The sequence below is a fragment of the Paramormyrops kingsleyae genome, chromosome 2 (assembly GCF_048594095.1).
Source record: "Paramormyrops kingsleyae isolate MSU_618 chromosome 2, PKINGS_0.4, whole genome shotgun sequence".
Lineage (NCBI taxonomy): Eukaryota > Metazoa > Chordata > Actinopteri > Osteoglossiformes > Mormyridae > Paramormyrops > Paramormyrops kingsleyae.
Window position 1 is genome coordinate 26,892,778 of NC_132798.1, and position 25,492 is coordinate 26,918,269.

The 25,492-nt window shown below is 39.4% G+C and overlaps 1 protein-coding gene across 2 annotated transcripts; it reads right to left on the minus strand.

Moving 5' to 3' along the window:
- Positions 1-130: 130 nt before the first annotated feature.
- On the minus strand, positions 131-22,185 carry LOC111850284 (PHD finger protein 24-like). 2 transcript variants are annotated; one of them, XM_072708853.1, is made up of 10 exons: positions 22,076-22,164; positions 21,706-21,794; positions 12,448-12,866; positions 9,950-10,135; positions 6,868-6,946; positions 6,476-6,678; positions 5,886-6,052; positions 3,725-3,760; positions 2,477-2,578; positions 131-2,221 (listed from the first exon to the last, which is right to left on the minus strand). In XM_072708853.1, the coding sequence occupies exons 3-10, from the start codon at positions 12,862-12,864 to the stop codon at positions 2,125-2,127; spliced, it is 1,287 nt and encodes a 428-aa protein (XP_072564954.1). In that variant the 5' UTR covers positions 12,865-12,866; positions 21,706-21,794; positions 22,076-22,164; the 3' UTR covers positions 131-2,124. The 2 variants fall into 2 exon arrangements, with proteins under 2 accessions (XP_072564954.1, XP_023679769.2); XM_023824001.2 differs by lacking the exon at positions 3,725-3,760 and having other exon boundaries at positions 21,706-22,185.
- Between the last annotated feature and the right edge of the window lie 3,307 nt (positions 22,186-25,492).

The following is a 25,492-nucleotide window of genomic DNA, read 5'->3' on the forward strand; positions in this document are numbered from 1 at the left end:
ATCCCTGAATTAAATTAGGATTTTAAAACAGAATGGAATTGATCGATGAACTGATGGAATCATGGATGGATGGATAGATGGATGGACAAACAGCAGACCATTCTTTTTTAGTGAGGATTGATAAGATATGTTTGCCATACATTAGTTTAATTCACTGTAACAATAAAATGTCACGAACAACCAGTTGATGAGAATGATACAGAGCCTGGAACAATTTGAGATGAAAAGATCAGAATGATTTAGTGACTTTTCTGGCATAAGAGAACTGAGACCAGGAGGGCTTTTTATTAAATACATAAACTGTAATCAACCCTAAAGACCGCTGCTGAGTAACCAGTGTTTGTAAAACTTTATCAACCTTTTTTTATTCCTTGTATTTATCACTGCTGGCTGCATTAAAGTGCCAAGCCCTGATTTACTATGTGCATTTTCAGCACGTTTACTCGCCATTATGGTCAATATGTAAATATACCCATGATTCCAAGGGAGTATGCTACTATTAATACTTCTGCTTGCCCCCCCAGTACAATTGTCTTTAGCATTTCAATCTCTGCTAGGGTGTACAGGCCTTACACAGACTAACGAACACCATATTCTGAATTATGTCTGAAAGAAACAACATGAAGATCTCTTTTATCTGCTATGTTCACCACACTTGGCACGTCTTCGGCCTTGAATCCCATGCTGAGAGATCTTACAGAAGAGCATCAAGCTTCAAATTGGCCCAGCTCCTAGTATACCCAGGCCTGTCCTTCTCTGTGTCCTCTCTGTGATGGGGGTGCTGCATTCTGATCTCACTCTTTGGTAAAACAGTCGCGTTACATGGCTGTGTCACAGTCTGTCTTGTTCAGTTGCACAACCTCCCTCCTGCAGTTCATAATCTCTTCAGAACTATTTGGAATTCATTATCTCAAGGTTCATTAAATGGTTCAGCTGTAGCGGCTTTACAGTTGCCCTCAGATAACAAAAAATAACAGAAACTTCTTCCAAACCACTTAAGGTATAGTTTAAGAAGCCAGAGTTTTACTGTTAATAGCACTACTACTAATAATACAATTACAGTAAATTTCCAAGGCATGATTATACAACTATTACAGGTACGACTTCTTGATTTTTTTTGACAAAATGTTTCATTTGGGTATTTTCCAGCATCATGTGCTTAAACTTCTTAGGCAAAAATGGTTCAGGAAGATCCATGTAAACTATATAAATAAACTGAATACTAAAATCAACAGCACTAATGAAAATGTAAATCACCCATTTTAAGTGCAACGTGATCTAAACATAACAGCTATGATAGTTTATGAAAAGGTAAGAAAAAATAATACAACAAACAAATAAGGTAACACAACTAAAATTCCACATTACATTGGAGAAACATGATGACTATATCGTTCAATCTAAAGTACTGATCTTTTATATCATGTATACATTTATATCTTTCATAGAAGAAAACTGCCATACAGGGATGCATTTTGCATTATTTTTTAATTGTGCAAAACGTAAAACATTGGAATAATTACTTTTCATCCCTTTCAATAAGAACATCCATAGGTTATATTGTTAGTTTTAATTTTGTGCTTTAATCCATCCATCCACCCACCTTTCCAGCAGTTATTCTGGCCAGCGCTGCAGTATGCTTGTACAGTATTGATAACATTTGCTGCATTACAGAAGCTTTCAGTGCATCGGGTTTCGTTAGAGAGATGTGCAGGGTTCACTGCCAATCATGTGCAGGGTTCACTGCCAATCATGTGCAGGGTTCACTGCCAATCATGTGTTTAGATAACATTTTCAGGACATTAAGCATGTTATTTTCAAAAATCCTTTTCGGAGAGCTGCTTTTCTTGCTCAGGGTACTTCCCATGAAATTGAGGATAAATGCAACATATTAATGTATTTTATTTCTGTTTGGTACAAGAACTAATTGCAGGCAGCTCAAAATGTCTTTGGATGGACTTTAGCATCTCCTTGGGAGGAAAAGCCTCAAGCTTGGTTCTAACCTTTCTCATCAATCTGCAGAGCATCATCTTCTCTCTCTCTCTCTCTCTCTCTCTCTCTCTCTCTCTCTCTGGCTCTCTGCCTCTCTTTCCCCCCAAGGACTAGAGATGTTCTGTTATAGGGCTATAGCGGGGGGCGGAGATGCACTGCAGCACTGTTTGGGCGGGCGGCCAAAATGTAGATGGCGCTCTCCATCAAGAACTCCTGCCAGTTCATTTGCCTGTAGGAACAGATGAAGAGATGCACGATCATGAGTATTTCCTGCTGAATAAATGACATGACTGGTAACTCAACCTGACGGCAGTCTGATGCGTGGTATGAAATTAAAAGGGTTTTTAAATGGTTTCAAACATCAAAACATCTGTAGTGTTGGGTTGGATGTTTTTCTTTTTATGTTATCCAGCCTATGGGCTTGAGTGTGTCATACAGGTATCTATAGCTAAATGATCAGGAGTGAGATCAACATGACCACAACCTTCTGTCATCCTTCCCAGATGAAATTGGGCTCTTCTCGCGACTTTTGTTGCTTCCGGAACTTGCAGGGCTGCTCTCTGATATCGGCCCAACATGGCTGATGCTTAAAAAAAGAGGAACACTTCAGATCCACGCACATGTCTTTCACACACTAGTCATTGTCTTGCTGACAGTATCCTGCAAATTAAATATTTCAAACACGTTAACATGCTGAAGAAGAAGGAGTCATTGTAGTTTGTCTATATCATTGCCACAGTTAAATCAGCACAAAGTATCACCAAAACCTATTTATTGTTTTATTCAGTAGTACTGCATTCTCCACAGGGAGGGAGATCAATAAGTTAGAATAAATGAATATAAATACAGAATAAATATAAACCTATGAAGTTTATATATATATATATATGTACTGTATATATATGTATATATATATATACAGTATATATATATATATATATATATATATATATATATATATATATATATATATATAATTGATGTATATAAATATATACATTATATACTGTATATGTAGTATACTGTAGAACTCAATCCTTAAACCTACTACTAAAATAAGATGATATATGTCAATAAAACAGCAATGTACTGTTTCATTGACATATGCATAGAAATTTGCCTTTGTATCCAAAAAAAACCAGTGGGGGTTGTAGGGCACAAGACAGATTAAAGTAACAAAGACAGAGACATTCACAGAGAACCACCCTATCAGGCAGGCTGTAAGGAATGGGACACGGAGGGAATGCTGTGGTAAACAATGAAGCACTTTCAGGTGCATTACTGCTTGCTAACTTGAGTCAGAGAAATGCATCCCCTAGTACTATATTTCTGCCCTGTGGGAAGGACAGGCACACGCGTAGCTTAAGCCAGCATTTAGATGTGTGATCTGTGCTGCATGCATCATAACCAGGGTGATCATCTGCTTTGACATCCCTGCTGTTGCTCATGCTGTTATTTTTTCCAAGCAGTTTTAACATCGTTATAGCCTTACATTAAAAATAATAGATAATAATTTTAATTCTAAAACTGAGTCAAATACCCACATTCAATATCGGTTTCGAAATTTTGTTTGAGAGCCATTAATCTTATCATTGTAGGTTGCAAAGCCTTTTCCTTAGCTATGATCTGAGTTTACACCATTTGTTTGAAATTGTATAGGAACGCAAGGAACATTTAGAATATAAATGAATATACACACACATGCAATTCCCTTTTGTAAATTCAGACTTACCTTAGATTTGTTATTGTGGAACACAGTCCCATGAGTCTGTTAGGGAAGAGTACACACTGTATGTGTGGCACCTCTATTGGTCACTTAGCCATTTATATGTAAAACATTCCGTGGCATTTATACTACTGTATCACTCATTAAACCATGCAAAACCCACCTGTGCGTTCTACCTGCTATGAAGCCAAGCTCTACATTATTAACATTGTCAGTCCACTTTAGCTGCTACTTCTCATCTCTCACCATGGTAATTTCTATTGTGTTGCAGTTTGTAATATACCACTTACCCTCTTACAAATGATTCACTATACATGGAAATTTAATATTAAATTGCTGCGTGGGTGATGATCTTATCTTCTCTGCCATGAAAAAATAATGTGTAACGTCTGTATTTCTTGTATAGGTTCTTCTTGTAAAGGAGGGGGGGGGGGTTTAGCTGTCCATGCTTTAGGGGGTGCAGGCGGCATTAGCTTCTGGGCTATTATTGATCCTGTTTTACTGTTGATTTTTTTCCCAACCCAGTATAACTTGAACTTTGCATCAGGCTCTGATTATGTGAACTGCAGCTTTGCTTCATGCTCTGATTATATAGACTGCAGCTGTGCATCAGGCTCTGATTATGTAGATTGCAGCTTTGCATCAGGCTCTGATTATGTAGACTGTAGCGGTGCACCAGGCTCTGATTATGTAGACTGCAGCTTTGCATCAGGCTCTGATTATGCAGACTATAACTATATATACTGTATGCTCTGCTTATTTAGTTAAGTTTACAATATGGCCTGCTGCAGTTGCTATTGCATTCATATACTGCAAATACTGTACTCAGTGTAATCACACTCATCCTGCAGTACTAAGAGCTGCTATTATTTTAATTAATGAGAATTAAATATAGGGATAGTTCATTTGTTTCAGATTGTTTATTCCTATTTTGGTTAAATATCAAAGAGACTAATATCATGGAGAATTCTTGCAGAAACATTAATATCATGCCTATATTACATGCATGTTTTATATCCCTAATTCTTGTCTTTGTGTCATATTCAGACATGTTTCTGTTAGGAAAACAACATCCCCTTGTTTTAATGCACCAGGTTCTACCTCCGTCTGTCTCCATCTTTCTATTTTTATTGTCAGCAATTATCATTTCATCTTTCCAAATGTGCTCCCTAAATGTGATCTTTTACAGTTCAGGTGATTTCTAGCAATTAACCAGAAATAACACCTGCTTAATGAACATCTTTAAGTTTCAACAAATTCAAAGATTATTTACTGTTTGAATATATTAAAAAAAAACTTTTATTGACAGTTTAAAAGCTATTTAACATCTACAATTATTGTGGCTTTGGTTTGTTTTAATAGTAAGTAGGGCAAAATTTCCAAGCAATATTCTGAGCAGCAAGTACATATACAAGAAAATCTCCTATAATTTCTTTTCAAATTGTTCTGTGTTATTACAGTATTCTCACTGATTTCTAAAATATAGAACTGTAGATATAAAACTGTAGCACTGAAGACAGATTTTAAAAAAATAAAGATACAGCCGCTTTCAAGCAGTGCATTAAAACAGAAAAATGCATTACATGGATTTTGATCAAAACCAAATAAGTAGCAACTAATATTGTAATAACTTACATCTACAGATAAATTTAATTAAACTTAGTACAGTATTCTGTAGAGTGTTTCTATACTAGTCACATTAAAATTAAAGCTCAAAAGTTTTTGACAGCATACACTACTTGTATACATTCATTATGGACCATTCACAGCGTGCAACAGAAATCAGACGGATTATTTAGATAGAGGGCAGGTGATTTTGGGTAAACTGCTAAATTTAGTAACTGCACTATTAACGGAAATGTGCACATTTATAAAAATACTTCTACCTGCTACAGGTCTTTCCCTAGTTTTATTTTTTTAAATAATTCATTAATGAACTAGCTAACTTGCAAGGTATGTTTTAACATTTATTCTATTGTATACCCATGAGGGCAATAAGGACTATATTCCCAGGTAGGAATATTATTTTATTCTTCATTAAAATAGAGTAACAATATCCACTAACACAGCACTTATTTTTTGTCTCACTGGGTCATTGTCAATACATCTGATGTTTTGCCCTGCAGAAGAGCAGAGCAGGATTTATGTTCCATAAGCTGTACTGTACCTGACATTGCAGGACTGCGCTTCTTTGGTATGTTTCTGGAACCACGACTGTTGGGATCTCCACACCTCCCCACTAAGGACAAGACCTTCACTGTCTTGATCTAAACTCAAGTACACTGAGCGTGCCCGGTCCCTTTCTTTCGCGGTCAGCAGTCGTACAAGAGAATTCTGGGGAAGAAATGGATATTAATGAATTACATAAAACATGGGGAAATTTGTTTATTCTTAATGCAAATGAATTGATCCACTGACTGGAACCCTTGGAACACAGCATGATAAGAAATGACCAGGGCAAAGTGAAACCATTGTGAGATTTTATATTGTAATTGGGTAATTTGTGCCTCAGAATTGCCTGTAGTCTGTGTGTGTGTGTGTTTGTACTCTGCAATGGATGGAATACTTTCTAGGGTATCCTCTTGCCTTGCTGGTGAATATGCTGCCTAAGATAGGATTCATGCCACTCCATCACCCTGACCGGGATATGCAGTTAGAAGATGGCTGCAACTTCTCAAACAGTAACATATTCAAAGAAACAGGGATTCAGTAATGTGTCCAGCAGATGTGTAACATAATGCAATGAGTCTTTAGTACCTTAGAGCGGAACTTATTGAGCACTCCCAGAGATTCATGGTACAGGAAGTCAGTCCACTCAATCTGTCCCTTCTGTTCAGGGTCCAGAGCAGAGAACTGGGCCAGAACCTCCTCTTCCTGGTCATCAGCCAGGTCTCGTTCAGAGAGCTGCTTGGACACAAAGTGCTTGTACTGGAGGAATTCGTCAGACACCAAGCAGGATTCTGCAGGGCAGGTCAGATAAAGACTATAATTATCAAATCCATTGTAAATGTGATGAATAATAAAATACTCAAGGCAATCATCTCTTCTGCAACGTTTTGAATTCTATGCTACAACAATAATGATGCATCATGTTGGCTGACAGGTGCTGACTGTGTACATATTTACAATAAGCTGACAGGTGTGCTAACCTGGAATGATCTTGCACTGCTTGAAGGTCTCTGTGAGACTATACATCTCTTCCTCAGTAAGAAGTAGGTTTACATTGTCCTGCAGGGTCACAAATCAATAAGCAACACTGTGATATTTCCAAAAGAAGAAGATACAGCAGCATTTCCAAAGCAGTTAGCGGACTCCAAACAATTAACTGACATGTATGTTCGATTTTGGAGGCCATGAATTGAATTTAATCAGAAAATAACATTCAATATGTGTTTATCCTTTATTCTTAAGCATTACAAATAAAACAGACATTACAATATGCCACACCCATGCCTTTTTCCCCTGTGTTCTCCGCGGTGTGGCACTAACGAGTCACACCTCTACCTCTGCCTCTCGTTTCAGCCCTCGTGTGGATGATCTCAGGTGCCTCTCATCTGCTCCCTTATAGTGCCTCCTCGTCCTGAGCTTCCCAGTCCGGTCATTGTATTGTTATGTGTATTATGTTACTGACTGATTGTGCCCCTCTGTTTGCCCTGCGCCCTGTGCATCCTCCTAGCTCTCCCTGCCTAGTTTTGACCCCACATGGTCCATTTCCTTTCGCCTTACCAGCTGTGCTTTACATTAATAAAGCCACTTTGTCTTTCCCCGATGCCTGCCTTTGCCTCTATGGTTCCCACACCGTGACACAATATACAGTATATTACAAACTTTTTATATTAATATTATATCATTGGACAATATAATTCTTCATATGTAAAGAACTGTGCCTTTAATTAGAAATTAGTTCCCTTGTGGTTCCTTACAGTACACCAAACGGCTTTCATATTTTTGTGTTTCAGAATGTTGTAGAATCGGTACTGGATTTCACTGTCATGAAAGTCATCTGAAAACCCATTACTGAAAATGTTATTAGGACAGATAAATGAATCCATCAGAAATGGAAATATATCCTGTAGAGAAGTGGATTTCTACCGACCATAAGTAGGTGGTCTGTGCAGATTAAGAAGGTAATTATACTGTAAGAAATTCCTATTGCTTGGGCACACTGTGCTTCCCATGGATAAACAAAAAGTTGTTATGCACTTGCGGTAAGACGTGTAAAGCTTTTAGGCTCCAGAAGTGTTTTTCTCAACTTCCTAAAGCAAAACAATTTGCACTTTGCTACCTAGTTATTTTGTCATCGGTTGTGTGTAAATAATACACTATGCTTATTTAATTACTTTTGTGGGGGAGATTCACATCTGTGGCTTTTAATATGAATTTTCTGTTTAATATTAATGAACTTTGTTACCGCAATAGACCTACTGCATTGTACACTTGTGTTTCTTAACCTGGTCGTCAGGGATTGCCAGCTGCTCCACGTTTTTGTTCCCCCAGAAAGTCCACATTGTTGCTCACTCTCAGCTGTGAGCCTGGGGGTCCCTAAATATTCGGCTGAGAAACACCATGAACTCACTACTACTACTATGGTAGCACTGTTGCCTCACCATCCAGGACTGGAGGTTTGAATCACACCTCTGCTCTGTTTGTGTGCAGTTTCTCCCAGTGTAACATGGGCTTTCTCCAGGTACTGTGGTTTCCTCCCACAGTCCGAAGCAGTTAGGCTAATTGGTGTCTCTTTAGTGTGTGCGTGAATGTGCCTCCCCATGAACTGGCATCCTGCCCAGGGTGTACCCCAGCCTCGTACCCTATGCTGCCTGGGATAGGCTCCAGGCCGCTTGTGGCTCTTATTAGTATAGCTGGCTAGAAGATGGATGGATGGATTCTGTGTTTGTGAAACAGTGCGATTTCTCCTTGCATTGTTAATAAACTTGATGCAGTGCTACATGAAAAAATCAAATAGATAATCCTTCAACATAGGTTAAATATTGTGATTTCTTCAGTCTGGAAATATGAGTCTTAGATGTTGACCTAGTGTCTCTGAATGAGGGTATGTTACATAACCTTCCCTTTAGAATGGGGTTGAGTACAATTGTCAGGGTCAGCACCTGTTTTGTCCCAGTCTTGCTCCTTCTCCCCGTTTGGCCAGCAGGTGCCGCTGGCCATCCTGTCTTCCCCAGTTATCCCAGTCTGTAGTGTTTCCCCTGCCCCCTGTCAGCTGCATGGCTCAATAAGCTGAGCGTATGGCTACCTGTTAATCCCTCTGTTGTGTGTTTGAATCCCGCCTCCTCTGTTTTTGCATTTTGTTCCCTAGTGTTTCATTTCTGAGTTTTTCTAGTTCCTGTGTCTTGTGATTTGTACTTGGTTTTGGTTTCATGCTTTGTGCCCATGCTTGTGTTACTACCTGCCTGTTATTCCCCTAGTGTAGATTCTGTTTCCTTGTTTCTGTCAGTGTCTTAGTTTTCCCCTCCCAGTCCCTGAGTTAATTAGTTCCATGTGTTGCCTGCCCTTGTGTGTTTTCCTGATTGCTCGTTGTCCTGCACCCTCCCGATTGGTTAATTGTCTATGTCTCACACCTGCTGTCTCGTTACCCAGTTCAGTTTTTGTATTTAAGTTCCTGCCTGAGTTCAGCTCCCCAGTGGGTTGTTGTTTGATGTTAGTTAGTTGGTTTGTTGTGTTATTTGTAGCCTGCCTGCCCGCCCTGACCCATTTGTAATTAGTGTTTGTTTTTCGCGTGTCTTCAGTTTTGTTTAATAAACCCCTATATTCCTGTGAGCCGCAAGTGGGTCGTCCACTTTCTGTTCCTCGCCTGCATGATGCCACGCCCTCATGCCAAACCCGCCCGGATCTTTGACAACAATAATATACTAACGAACATTTGGCCATACTCGCAGGATGTAGTGCCATTCAAATGTTACGACGGCAAGGGACTTTTGATGTGCCTCTAAATGCCACGAGTTTCTCTTAGCATAGACACTTTTCCCAAACTGACCCTCTTCGCATTTTGAAATCCTTTTGAACAATCTGTATCCACACTGTCACAGTCCATCTGACAGACGGGTATGATGCAGATAATACATGCATCACAAATAATTTATACATACAATGTATAACAGCTACTAATCAGTCCTCATTGAAATGAAATTTTAGTAAATTGCTATTGAAAAAATCGTATAGATGTAATGTAACTTTGCTGGCCTAGACTAGGGGTATGATATTGCAAAGACTCACGCAATAATAGCAGCTCCAGCCTGCGGAGGTGTGGGCAGTGTCCCTCATCTGCTGTAGGCTGTCCTTGCGAAGATAGCCCATCTCCTGCAGGCAGCCGTCATGGAACACTCGCGTGCAAATCCGGCAGGGGAACAGGTCATCCGCCGTCCACACCTCGCAGATTTCGCACATCTCCTCATTGACCGGCTACAGGAAGAGCCGTTACGGTTATGGTGTGAATTCTGCGCAGGTTTTTTTACTTACAAGAAGGCTTTCCATCTTTCACGCAGGACTTTCCTGTAATTATTAACATTGGTGTGAAAATATATGGCACTTACAACTACTGCAGCTAACAGTAAACCATGGTCATCTTATAGAATGAAGCCAGCTATCCATATTCAGCATCTGCTAATTCAGTTATGATTGGTCCCATGAAAAACCTAATCTGGTAGTTATTGGGCTTAAAGCAGGGAATGCCCAAGATGGAATGCAAGTTTATTATTATTATAATTATAAGGTTTGTTATTTTAAATGGATAAATACTGACCTACATAATGACCTACTGACATACAGCGAGTAAACATGAAATGAAAGGAATCTGTCTGAAAACAAAAAACAGGTGAACGAACATCACACTTATATGAGATGGAAACCTTGGAAATAAATTCTGAACTTTCATTTAAACTTCTAATCATTTAAATTTTCAGCTTGTACTCAGTGTTTAACTGTATATTGCATTTTCTCTTCTCTCAGTTTTTAATGTTAGCTTAGTAATGTTCAGCATTGTCCTCTAAAACAGTATCAAGTGCTTTGAATTTCTTAAAAAATATAAAAAATTGGGGAGGATTTTATGCAGTGAAACTCTTTCCCTGCTGAACCATGCCGGTTTAATGATGCAGTGTAAAAAGCAAATGTTTACCTACTAAGGCAAATATCTACTTCTTTATGTTCCTTTTGAAGTGTGAGAGATAAAGGCTGACACTTCTTGGAGAGCAATGGCTGTCTATTAACCACAGTCTCATTATGGGATGTATGAGGCATGTGCTTTTAAAGAATGATGCTGTTGCTGGAATGAGCAGTCCGATTGTAAGCGGGTGCTGTATGCAATTACAATGTTTTACCATTGGGAGATAATGGCAATTGTCTGTAGGTGTGGGGAAATAATGAACAGATCTAAAAAACACAATTTTTCTGCTTGTGTAGACCTTTAGCCCATATTTGCTCTTTTTATACAAACCCAAGATGACTCTATAGTAAATCATTTGAGAATCATGCCAACATGTAAGAATAAATTTGTGCTCAGAATATATGTTATCAATAGCGAGTGTAGCAAAAATGTAAATAATGCAAACTGACGAGCATAAATCTTATGCCAAGATTTTCTGCAGCACATTTGACAGTTCTAAATCTGTTGTGCCGTAAATGGCTAATCATAAAGAACATGAAAAAGGTAGCAAATTTTCTCCAACAATTTAAATAATGGACAGAGACTGGAATCTGAAAGTATTATCTCAGTACAGCAAAACATGCAGAGCTAAAATCAATAAAGTGCACTCCTGAATTAAGTGCACTTTTGGGTAGAGTTCTGGAGTGCCATTTAAGCATCTGGAGCGACAGACAAATATGTTTCATTCATAGTGAAAGCACAGCAAGTCTAACTTTTAAGTAATGCACCTATACCAGTTTTCTTCAGCAGATACCCAGATACAGGAATGCCAAAGCCATTACACTGTCAGTTATCTAAGTTATGCCCAGTAGAAAACTGTCTCATTGGAAAATACAGCTCTGGAAAAAAACTAAGAGACCACAGCAAATTTTTCAGTTTCACTCATTTTTCAATTTATGGGTATGCTCCTGTGTAAAATAAACATATTTTTGGAAACTCTAGCCTGGCTTTTCTCTGCTTCTCAATGATGAAGGGCTTCATCCCCGGTCTTCTAGGAGCCTTATGAACTGTCCTAGCATTGCACTTCACACCAATTAATGTTTCCCATTTTTTTGAAGGTCACTTGAAGTCACGCTCTGATTTATGAGGCACTGCCGGATAAGTTGATAAGGTCATCTCTGGCATTAGAAAGTTGCTACTGCCCTCTACCTGGCTGGTTTTTGGGCGCACCCAGTGTCTCCTGCTTCACCTTGTTCTTGTTTACTGTGGTCTTAGATATTTTGAGCCTGGAAGCAGCCTACCGTGTAATGTAGTCTTCTGACAGCATAACCAGGATTAAACCAGGATATAAAAATGCAGATTTTTGTAAAATAGAGGGGTCTCTTAATTTTTTTCCAGAGTTGTATATGTTGAGTAGAGTATATTTTGAAAATTTTCAATTTACTATTAATTTAGCAAATTCTTAGTCAGGTTCAATGTCATCATGGCATTACCAAACCAAATAAAAATGGTAGAAATAATATTAACACTTAATAATTAATATGGTAGAAATAATATTAACACTTATTAATTAGCACTTTTATTATCATAAAAAAACACTTATTTCTGCCTATTTTCTCAGTAATTTGCCCACCTGCTCTCTTTGATCCAGTACAATTTCCACAGGTTCATCATCATTAGCTTCTCTCTTGGGACGAACGAATGCCGGAGGAGTGAGTTGATGAGCCGCCTTGTTCAGATCTTCAGGCTCCACCCCCTTTCCGTCACGCAGCCGGGACCACGCCTCCTGATTCACTTTACAGTCGCCTTCCTTCTCCAGGGAGGTGGAGCCCTTCTTGCCCTGTTCCGGCGGTTGCCCCTCCTCCCGCCCCTTCCCTGAGGATTCGGGTTCAGCAGAGCAGTCAGTGAGATTCTCCTCGGGTTCTGCAGTGTTCTGGGCCCCGTGAGCTGGAGGAGGGCGCTCCTTCAAACCCTCTTTGAAAGCAGAAACCACAGCGCTGCACTTCTGCACCTTATCCACCTGCTGCTTTTTCGACATCAGGACACCCATGTCTGAAACAAGGAAGAGATGGAGCGGCTCACATTGAGAATACATCTACCATCATCATTTACAATACATCTACCATCATTCATCATTCAGCTCAACAGACAACAGGCTTGGGAGAACAAGCACACTCATTTATCTTCATGCATCTCCATCATGAATCCAAATAACTCTGTTTTTTTAGGACAGCAAAGAGACTGCAATACTAACTTTACAGTAATTCATCTATTTTCCAGCTGCTTACTCAGTACAAGGTCATAGGGAGACATGGAGACGATCCCAGAAAGTATAGTTCACCCAGGGACACCCTGCACAGGATGCGAATCCATCACAGGAAACAGCCACCCAGAAAGTGCAATTTAAAGACGACTGTCCGTCTAATTGCATGTCTTTGGACCGCAGGAGGTTTTGGACCAACACCGCGCAGGAAGGGACCGGAAAGCCCAGCAAACCAGCCTCAGCGTCGTCAGGCAACAATGTCAGTCTCTGAGCCTCCCCTCCCAAACTTTGAAATGGATCAAAAATATATCCTTATACTAGAACTTGCAAAGACTTGAAATGACACCATAAATGAATAAGGCTGGCAGATGCTGGACTGGCAGCCAGACAATGCCAGATGAAGTGCAGAGACAGCCGTCGGTAGAGGTGGGGTCTGTGAAGGACATTATATTATTGTTATATTTAATCATTTTTAATAACCCAGTGTTGCCTTAGGCTGATCTGTTGGGATATTATCAAAATATATACCCTTCCTGATTAAAATAGCCCAAATCTATTTTTTTTTAAAGATATGACAACTGAAAACTGGAACCCAAATAAAGACAAAGGTACACAATGTTTTCTCTTTATACTTAACTGCATATGATCTGCAACTTCCAGATTTCAATATGTTTTAAAGTGCTGTGTTAGTCAAATAATCATTGAGTTTTGAATTAGATTATATTTCACCATTATTTAGTCAATATATACGATTCTTTCCACAAATTAGCATTTTAATTGCATTCAAAATTCAACACAACTTCATACGGAAAACTTATACGAAGAGTTTGTTTAGATCTTAATGGCCACTCCTCCAGTCAGGCACACAGTCACTCAAAGTCTGTTCTGTAAAGAAGACAATGTAAGCATCAGTACAAGGAACTGAACAGGGTACTTCCCAGTCATAAGCTACTATCTGACGATGCAAGTCTTAATCACTCATAACGCAAAATACATATTGTATCTTCCTTTAAAGATCAGCTCTTACTGTACAAACCTGGCATGATTAAGTGTACTGTGAAGCTCACAGATTTGACCCTGAGGAGCTAAAGAAGCACAGTGTGCAATATAGTGCCAGCGGTCTTAAATGTGTAACATTCTTAAAGTGACGTCACAGTAATGTGTAGTCATTCTATTTAAGCACTGTGCTGTCAATCCCTCCTAATGCAACACTATGAAGTTCATCGGACAGTTTACTCACAGCCACTAAGTATCACAGAGAAAAGGAAACATTCTGAATTACATTCCAGTGAGTGGGCTTAAAGTCAGTGGCACCTTACCTTGCCTAAACGCCACTGGATCTCGCCTTCAAATTTTCCAATAAGCTTTACTCAAGAAACTAAGAAGCACAGATTGACCAGATGACCACTGCTTGCTATCTCTTGAGTGCTACCTTTCCCCAATGTGTTTTCAAGGAGAATTACATTCCTGCTTTGAAGAAAGTTCTTACATAGTATGTATCCAGAGCGGAGTGCAGCAGACCTGAGGAAGGACTTTGAATCAAAGCCTATTTTTAAATCTTATTAAAGATTTGCTTCAGTGATAAGGGATGCATACTATGACAGCTGTGAGATAAACTACAGTAAACAGCCTGTAAACATGTCTCATTCACTGACTGCACTTGTGCCACTGCAATGCTGCACATTGCATATTTACAAATTATGTAACCATTCTGTCCCGGAGCCATAATTTTTATCTGAGCCATTAGAATTTGCCATAATGCATTTCTGTGCAGTCTGAGATGAGCAATTAGGGACACGGTCTCCTCTCATCTATCCTAGTCATGTCATTGCATTAGGTTTCCCAAAGGGCAGCGATTTGGCAGGTTGTCAGAGTTTCCTTAATTATAGCCTATACTCCGAAGTGCCTCATGTACAAAAAAAAAATACTCAAGAAATGGAAATGATTGTCTTCTGTGTATGACTCATCCGACCCTGTAAACATCTCCAGTTCTGGGTGACTTCAGAATGACATTCAGAATGACAACAATGTATGTACTGAAGGAAAGGCACATGCTGAGCTCACTCATATTAAGTGACAGTATTTGCAGATCCATCAGAACAATGCAGTAATGACTACTTTGAAGCTAAAGCTCGTTTAATTTGCTTTACATTTCTGCAATATCTAATCTACTTAAAATCCGGAATCAAAGTCAACAGGGTTGATCTGACATATTCTTCTCAACTAAGGAAGTGAAATTCATGTAATGAATATAAAATCATAATTTTCCCTCCACTTCTCCAGACATGTTCATTCTATACATCATTTGGTAAAAGTATTCAAATTCTGATTCCATGTTCATAGTGTCACGCCCAGCTCCGTACGATCCTCGTGTGTGCCACGCCCCCTCATGACCTCGTGTCAATTCCTGGTTGTGATCACCTGTGTCCTGTTATTTCTGGCTAGTCTTGTGTATTTAGTCCGCGTCTGAGTTCGTCTCGTCAGATCTGTCATTGTAGTGTCCGTGGATGTCTCTACCTGTCTGTCCGTTGACCCATTAAACCCCTGATTGCCCGTAAGTTTGGCTTGCTCTCATGCTTCCATGCTCGCCTTCTTACCCGATCGTGACACATAGACTATAGCTCATTCAGGGGATCGCTAGAAGTTGCCAAGTTAGCCAGGAGAAATAATCCCTCCAGTTTGCCTTCGGTCTGTCCTGGGGCCTCTGCCTAGTGGGATATACCCAGAACTCATATTGCTCTCATATAGGGACCAAACAGCACACAGTACTGGTCCTGATATCCCATATTCCTGCAGCGTCTCCCATTGTATGCCCTGGTGCTTACAGTCAAATGCCTTCTCCAAGCCTCCAAAGCACAGGTGAACCGTGTTCGCATATTCCCACACACCCTCAGACAGCAGAGTGAGGGAGAAGACTAGGTCCGCTGGTCCAGGGCCACACCAAAATAACATTGTTCCTCCCGAATCCACAACAGGGTGGAGTCTCCTCTCTAATAGCTAGACACAGGCTTTCCCAGGGAAGTCGAATCCCTCTGGTCTTCCGCTTTATAAATTGGAACCACCAGCCCCATTTTCAGTAGAGCAGTACTTTACCCGCATTCCATGCTACATTGAAGACATGCGTCAACCACATCAAGAGGTCTGATTCCAGAGCCCACACTGTGCGTGGAAGTGAGGCTGACTGTATCTGCCTGATACCCTCCTATATCTTGAACTTGCTCTGGCTACTTCCCTGCCAGAGAGGCGACTTTTCTCATTTTCAAAGCCAGTGTCCATTGCAAAGGTCTAATCCATCTAGGCCATTCCTGCTCAAGCCTTCCGTCCAAATAACACAATGCATCTGCCCCCCCCCCCCCCCAAACCTCCACATAGCCATTTCAGGCTATGCAAGTGAAGTACGGTACTTATGTCATCACGTATTAGTGGCAGAAGGTCCTTAGCTTTGATCTAGGTTCTTTTGTAGGTCCTTGGTTTATTAAAAAAAGCCCCTGCTTTAAAGAGAAGGAATTGATAAAAGCCTTCTTCATGTTAATAGCATTGTCTGTAATTATGTAGGTGACTTTCCTTTCTATTTTGTATTCTTCTGCAATTCCCCCCAAAACTGCTCCAGTTATAGTCCCTGTGTTTGCCCTGGATCCTTTAACAGGGAATCAGATGGAAGCACAGTTGCATTTTTTGTCTCTTTGGGTCAGTCTGCATAATGTAAGCTGATATACCTATGAAAGATGTCATCACTCTAGATGTCTGTTATTACACAAGCACTCTTGGAGCATTTGATGACATTACGCACTTCTCTTTATCAGCTCAATTGATCTTGTACTGAGGGTGGATGGACGGGAAATAACTTATCTCAGAAGCTTAAGTGTGGGATGTTGATCAGTGATTTTCACTGTCGCCACCACCAGAATAAGCCCTCATAATTAAATTCATTAATGTAAGATCTTTAAAGTTTGTTCACATGGAAGATTCTACATTGTATGTTAAAAATGTTAACTGATAAAATTTGTAAATTTTTTTTCCTGCATATTGTTGGTTAAAAGTGCCAATCTTTTGGGCATTCTATGTCAACAGCATACAATTAATATTGCTGACCCACAATGTGCTTTTCAGGATGATCTCGAGAGAAGAAATGGATGTAGTTTGTTGTTTTTCATCTATCTTCTTTCTGCAGGTATTGCAGATTGCTGATGTCTTAGAATTCTGGATATTAGCATCAATTAATATACGTTTAATTACATTAGGTGTGGACATCTTGTTAGCTCTTAATATCGGCATACTGTATTTGTTAGCCCTGAGAACCTGCACACAACAAAGTACTTGCTGACTAAAGCCAATTCTGAATCTGATTACAGTGTAGCTAATAACCTACAGCTGCATGAATGATGGGATACCATAAGCTTGATTGGCTAATTTGAAAACAATACATAATTTTAAGTGTTTTTTTTCCTCATTACTACATATTTCATAATAGGCTTAGAACGGTATACTGTTTATTACAAATAAGTGCATGTCTGAGTCATATTAGTGAGTCTGAATCCAAGTCCAGGCTGCATATCTATAAAATTCAAGTCCAAGTCTCAGAAAGTGCGACGCAAGTTAGACTAAACACAGGTTACCAGGCCCAGAACTGGATAAACAGCATGGAAGACTGTTAGATGAACATTCAAGTTAGAAGTTTGATAATGATTAGAAATGTTTAGAAACCTTGTAAAAATATTCAAATGGGTTTTTTTCTTGGATAAGCAATGATAAGTCAGAACATTTAGGATTACAAAATACTTAATCTAATATGCATGCCAAAAATAGACTTCTTAAGAACTGTAGAGTCAAGGGACTCAATGTATGGTTAAACCTTTTCAACTGATGCAAATTTTGCATGAAATATGAAACACAATGATGAAAGCAGTACAAAAATTTCAAGGGGTGATTGTGACAGACAGGACATGCAAACACTTTAAAAAACTTGCCACAATTTACATAAGCAAAGCTGGCATTTAAAGACAGCAACACTACAGCAACTTATTCAAGGATGAGTGTATTGTGGAAAAAACTAACTGGCACAATAATAAAATCAATGGCTATAATGATTTTTATTTTATGTAAGCTTCTGAAGTCAAATCATAATACTATACGTTTTTATAAGAATCTGTCTGTAGTGGTCTACTGCTTATATTCTTTGAATCTAATGTTACATTAAACGAAAGTTGATATATTTTCCAATGTATTTATATTTATATAAGTATTAAGAATAATAAATAAATAGAGAGTTCGTGAAAGTTGGGGGTGGTACAGTACCAACCCAATACTGCAGAGTTGCGTGGGCAGCATCTTGAATCACTTAAGAAATGATTATTCCTATTCGGGGGTAGTCCGTTTAAATCCCAAGTCTTCTTTTCCCATGTGCTTCCCATGTGCTTTACAGTACTGTAAACTGTTTAGCTCAAGCTTGGTATTTAGGTAGGTTGCTAATCCTTAAAGGTAAACTCAATATCTCGTGCAAGTGACATGCAGTGAAGTGCAGTAGTCCTTGCAGTGTTACAGCAGCATAACACAGTTCAGAATAGTGCAGCAATTCAGTAAATCTAAACAAACAAACAAACACATAAGTAAATGAAAATGTAAAGGAGCAGTCAAATAAACGGAATAAGAGTTAAATAAATTAAATAGATAAAAATATAAACTGGAGCAATCAGTTAATAAAGTGGGTGCAAAAATGGAGAAGATATAAAATAAAAAGCTATAAACTTACACACATACATGAAAAGGAAATCAGCAGAAATAAGTACAGTGAAGCCATAATGAAGATAAACAAAAGAGGAAAGAAAATTATTTTCTCACACATTAAACTCTTGGAATAACCTTAACTGTTGTCCTGACTGCTTCTCCCTCATTACAGCTGAATGTGGATCTGAGTGACTGCATAAAATATACATTTTCATATTAACGTCAAGAACATAATACAAGATACCATTCATTAAATGTACTTGATTTATTTAGTTTTGTTTAATTTTTGATTGGTCTCAGATTCTTCAATCATTCATGGCAAGCTAACCACTGCATAATCTGATATTTCACTGTAAGAAAATGTCTAGACACTGCACATCCAGTTAGGGAAATCTAAGTATATATGCATGACTCCTCTGTGTTATTTAACAGAATACGTGGGAAAGGAGGCTGTAGTGGGTGTAATGGGGATACATCATTATTGAGGAGCCCAGCATACTGAATCTGTGGGAGAGCCACTGGATGGTGCAGGATCTGAGTGTCAGGCTGTTGGTCATCCAGGGCCAGGAAGAACCAAGTGTCCAACTGCATGTCCAACTGCAAATTTTCATTAATTGCTAATCCGGAAAAATATCCTCACAAGGTAAAAAGTGTTCATCATGTTGTGAGGTAATCTGGTCCCCACAATGTAATAATTAGAAAACACACATGCACACATCTCTGTGGGGACTGTCCATTTTAGGTTTTTGATTGAATTCACCGATTTTTATAAAAGCCAGTTCTCCTTTGTGGGGACTGAACAAAATGGTCCCCCTAACGTCAAGATAACAGGTTTTGGTCCCCACAATGTAATATATACATGACCCCCACACACACTCCATATGTACACACATGTACTCAAAAAGCCAATTTACAACCACTGGTATAACCTAAACAACAGGGTCTGTGTGGCTGTTTGTGTCACATGCATGTGAATGGAAGGAAGTGCAGCACCCAGCCAAGGAAGGAAACTGCACAACAAGGGCAGTGATAGAAAACTGCAGAGCGGAGGACATATTCAAATTCAAACCAAATCTGTGAGGCAATGACTCTGCTGAGTATCTAACTCTGCTGAGTATCCATATATAGTCTGGAAATACAGTATAAATAGGTTATAAAACAGATGGAATTGGAGAAGCTGGCTTATAATACAGTTCGAAGTCCAGACCGCTAACAGTAGGTTCTCTGGGTGAAGGTCTTGGTGACACCATTCTGAGCAGACCAGACCTATGTTTCTAAGACCTCAGACTGTAGCTCATTCTAGGCAATCCCCAGGAGTTCCAACAGGAGATACGGTCCTTCCAGTGTATCCTGGCTCTGCCCTTGGGTCTCCACCCAATGGGATGTACCCAGAACAGCTCTCTTCAGAAGCACCCAGAGAGTGACCCTGTAAACCTAGTGGAGGAACCTCATTTCAAATGCTTGCTCTCACGACCATATTGATTCGGTCATTACCCACAGCTTATGGCTATATCTGAAGACGTATAGATTGACCGATAAGATGTAAGCCTTGTCCAATGACTTAGCTCCTATTTCACCAATATGACCTGTCCTGTACTGCAAAATTGTAGCCCTCAAGCCATTTCATCTGTCACATTCCATCTTACTCTCACTGCTATATGGCAGTGTTCCCCAACCTGGTTCTTGGGGACCTAAAAGGAGCTGGGAGGGAGCAAAAACATGGACTGACTGGCAGTGAGCTGGAAGGGAGCAAAAACATGGACTGACTGGCAGTGAGCTGGAAGGGAGCAAAAACATGGACTGTCAGGGGATCCCCAAGAAATGGGTGGGGAAAAACTGGTGTACAAGATCCCATGATAGTTAAAATCCTTCACTAAAGCAGACTCTCCCCCCTAACCTGAAATCAGAAATCCACTATTTTCTTACAGAGTAAAATGGCCTCACATTTGGAGCTAATGATTCTCATATTTGCTGCTTCCCAGTAGGTATATTATGTCTGAAGAGAGTGCGGAAGGTCCCAGTCAAATGAGGCCAAAAGAACAACATTATCTCTAAAGAGCAGGGATATTACCTCTAGCCCCTCTTACTTGACACCTTGCAGTGTGACATCCTGACAACGCCATCCTTCATATACGCTTCAATTATTTTTTTTACTTGAAATATGCACATTCGACTCTTTAACAAAATTAGATCACTTTTTCTTATTCTTGTTCTCTTGTGTTCACATCATATGGAGAACATGATCATCAGAACAAAAGGCATTTAAATTGGTTTATTTCCAAAACTGATCAGCCAGAAGTTTACATCAACTGATGTATGTCACAACATAACCAAATTTCACTGTCACCCTCTAAACAGAACTGACCAGTTAAGCACCTCCTTACATTAGTCATAACGCATCTTCAAAACCAGCTCACAGGCTTAATTCTGTGTAAACCTGTGACCTCAACAAAGGTACTGAAAAGTGGCCATCTAAATGTCATTAAAACTGAGTGGAGAAAATATGATTTTTTAAATCTAAAGAATTTTAAACATCAGACGTAGATAATTTTACATTTGAGCTTTCATTAAGGATTAGCGACTGCACGTTTAAACCCAAACGATTAATTCAAAGTATGGGAAAAGGCAGTGTGTGTAGGATGATTTGATACTGCATTTTCAGTATCGAATCTCTCAGACAGACAATTAAATAGTATTGACACAGGGCAAATACGTTTTCTCATTTCATAGCCTAATACAATAAAACAACATTCACAGCGCAAAAATATATCCAATGACTGACAGTTATGTCATACATGCCCACCGATGACAATATCTGCAGTTGCAAAAATGCAATGCTCATGCTGAAAATCAGACTTTAAATCATCACTCAGTGCACGTAATATTAAACACATCGTACAGTACCTGTAAATAGTTCACACCGTACTACTTGACTTGTGGTTTCTTCTCTCCTTCTTACAGACGTCTCCACAGCATTTCAAGGTTTCAGTCGCCTTGTAAGTATAATCATATGTTTTTTCCGTGGCAGCCCAAAAGGAAAAAATATATAAAAATAGAATAAATTAAAAACTGCAATGAAAATGTGAGTAATGATGCCGTCGTTTTGCTGGGTTGAGGTATGGACAGCTCCCGTGCTGATACTGCACCCAGCCTACGATGTCTATCAATATACCGCCCAGCAAGCATAAAAAGACACAAAATACATGCACGTATAGAAATGACGGGAATGTGCAATATGTTTATATTTAGAGGTACGATTGTGATCGATGCTAACAGCCTTGCAAATTAATCGGGGAGCTCAGAGGTCTTCGGCAAGTTGTAGTCAATGTAGAACACGAGTGTTCTTCGCTGGATCCGGACTACGCCAGAAGAAAGTGACGTCGCTCCAGGCACACACCAATAACAATGCAGCTCTCCAGAGCATAATTTCACATTTTACATATTTATGGTGTTGAAAGTACATATGATCGATATTTAAAGTCCTTAATCTAATTGCATGTTGCTATGTTAAGTGTTTTAATGCTGCATTTAGTTTTTTTTTTTTTTTCGATGGTTCTGTTTTACGCAAAATGTGCCCGAATGAATGAATACGCATAACCAAATAGGCAGTATTCAGACCGGGGGAGGTCTGCAGTTTTCACACGATCCTCCCTTTGTGTGTAAAAAACAAATAACTTCACGCATAATTCTATGTCATATTGTCTGTCAGTGTTTTTAAGCATTACACTTTAAGAACATCACTTTAGTACATTTCTTTATATTTTTCACCTTAAAAGTATTATTCTGTGATTACTGAAGATGCTATTGATGAACATGAACATCACCTACATATCTTTCGGTTAACAGTGCACAAGAAAATCTGGAATTATAGTATGCTATAAGCATGAGTCTGTTGATATTGTAGTGACCAAACCACTATAGGGATATAGTGTTCTGGTGGTAAGAGGCATTCTGGGAGGTGAACTGTTGATGCTGTTAAGTTGCTTGTGTTCAACACTTATTTTCTTACTGTGTTGTGTTTTTCCACTTTTTAGTGTTTGTGGCAATGCAGCACATGGTAACAGCTATTTTGTGGAGGTGGGATTTGCACACACTGCTGCTGGGGGGGGGGGCAGGAGGGGCTGATGAGTTTCCATTGGGTGACTGAATTGGACAGCGCATTACTAATGAATTTTCATTTATTGTGTTATAGCATATTCGCTTGTCAGTGCCATTTTCTTACTGGACATTGCAGTATTTCAGCAGAGGATTGTACAGGGCTGCTGAAACTCAGGGTTATTCCAAGGGCCTCTGAGTGACAGGGGCTCTAAAAAATTACAAAGTTATTGGATTGGTCTGATTTGGGGGCACAGTCTCTATTGGCACCCCTGGGACTGTGCATGCGAACAGTCAGTGATACAGTAGATGACGGTGCATGCTGATGGTGAATGATACAGCAGGGGACTGTGTATGCTGATGATGAATGATGCAGCAGAGGACTGTGCATGCTGATGATGAATGATACAGCAGGGGACTGTGTATGCTGACGGTAAGTGATACAGCAGAGGACTGCGTATGCTGGCAGTCAATGATGTGTACAACAGTTTGTACAACCAAACATGGATTGTGTGCTTCCTTTGGAGAGTAAGGTGTTAACTTTTATGGATGTATAGGCATTTTGTGCACGAATGTGGGAACTATTATTCAAAGCCACCCTGATGAGACCTGCCTACTCAGACCAACCAGCCAGCATTAAGAGACTGAGAACAATTAATTAAATCGCATTCCTGGGTTTCCCTCTGCAGCCGGCCTCTTAAGTGCTTCAGACATCTTTTCACCTTGGCTATGAAGTGGATTAGTGCTCAGTGAGGAAACAGCTGTCAGCTGTTTGAAGAGGAGAGGAGATCCTGTAAGACACAATCCGGAAGCTTACTCTTTGTTTGCCAATATACTCCTAAATACCACATCCCAGCCAGTGCAGCGTTAAATCTTTGAAAGCAAAAATTCAAAAAATTGAGTGAAATTTTATCGATTCTCGTTTTTTTCTTATATACTGTAGGAGAAACAAAGAGCCTAGGCCTCCTGGCTGATCAGCCTTCTTGGACATACAAATTGAATAAAAGTCATGAAAGGGTGTATAAGTGCTGATATGTAACTGAGAAAGGTGACAAACAACACAAAAGAATTATTTGTGGCAAATTATTGAATAATAGTAAAATATATTAAAGGGGCAGTGTTTTTTTTTCTTTGCTTGCACTAACAGAATTGTAGATTTCTATCATCCATTCATCCACCCAGCCATTCATCTTCTATACAGTGGTACCTCAGTTCTCGAACTCATTAGAACTCGAATTTCTTAAAAGTCGAACCAACCAGTTAAAAAAAAAAATTACCTAGGACTCGATCTGAATCTCAGAAGTCAAACCGTGAACGCCGACCTAAGATAACTTGTATGCGCGGGGAAATTAGTCACACATTACGTCTCTCAGCGGAAACAAAGGGTAACGCTTCAGTCTCAGCCTCACATTCGTTGTGTAGCATTGTGCATGTTTACACTAGCGGAATACATATATTTAGACAGTAAAAATACATTTAGACAAAGATAGACAGTAACAGTAATTATATAATAAAATACATTTAAAAATAAAGATTTCTTATTAATTATTTTAATATTAATAATAAACCATGAATAGCCTACATTTAATTATAAAAATATTGTCCCGCTGAGCGGACGGAATGGAGACAAAGGCACAGATGTCAGGGTATCGGGGAATATGGGGTTTAATTACAGGTAAGGCGCAGGCAAAACGCAGCTGGACAATACAATGACCGGACTGGGGAAACAAACTGAAACGCGGACTAAATACAGAGGACTAATGACAACAACCAGAAACAGCTGATCACACGGGGATTCCACTCGGGGTTAACAAGGGGGCGTGGTACCCGGAAGGAGCGGACGATCGGGGCAGGACACATTGTTTTTTTCTTAACTACTACACATTGTTTGGATACATTTATTTTCTTACTTTACAAATTACTGTTTTGATAAATGTGCTTAGATGTTTTTAGTACAATATGTGATCTTCTTGTTTTATCCGGTTCATTTTGTGTTTAAATGCTAAAAAAACATATTTAGGTGTAATTTTTTGGGGCCGGTGTTCCGGGCAATTTGGTTTCCCTATCTTTCCCCTGTCTATCGGGAAATAATGTTTCCCCTAATATTAAAGCAAAGAGGTATGTGAAATGTCTGAAAATCACTCAAGTACATTATTATATGTGAATACTGTATTGTTATTAGTAGTGCTGTAGTTCTCGAGACCGATCTTGGTCTCGAGACTGGTCTTGAGACCAATTTTTTGTGGTCTCGGTCTTGTCTTGGTCTCGACTCTATTTGGTCTCGGTCTTGTCTTGGTCTCGACCCTATTTGGTCTCGGTCTTGTCTTGGTCTCGGACATAACGGTCTCGATGGGATGGGGAAAAAAAGAGAAAACAGCACATCCTCACAGAACAGTATCATTATTCATTACGCGCCTCAATTCAAATGCAACCAGTCAGATGCATCTACTTTAAAAACGTTACATTGTATACATTTTCTCAATGGACACAGCGCTTCACAGTCCACACACATGATACACATCGCATGATAGCGAAGTCGGCAAAGAAATGTTCCAAAACGTCACTACGCGTCACCATGTTACATGGTACAAAATCC

What these genes read in the sequence shown, in the direction of transcription:
- LOC111850284 (XM_072708853.1), bottom strand. Translation starts at nt 12,864, where the DNA reads ATGGGTGTCCTGATGTCGAAAAAGCAGCAGGTGGATAAGGTGCAGAAG. An exon ending in GCTGGAGCTGCTATTATTGC is followed by an intron (nt 6,947 to 9,949) that starts GTGAGTCTTTGC and finishes GTGACCCTGCAG; the next exon opens with GACAATGTAAACCTACTTCT. An exon ending in TCTGGGAAGGATGACAGAAG is followed by an intron (nt 2,222 to 2,476) that starts GTTGTGGTCATG and finishes CTGTTCCTACAG; the next exon opens with GCAAATGAACTGGCAGGAGT.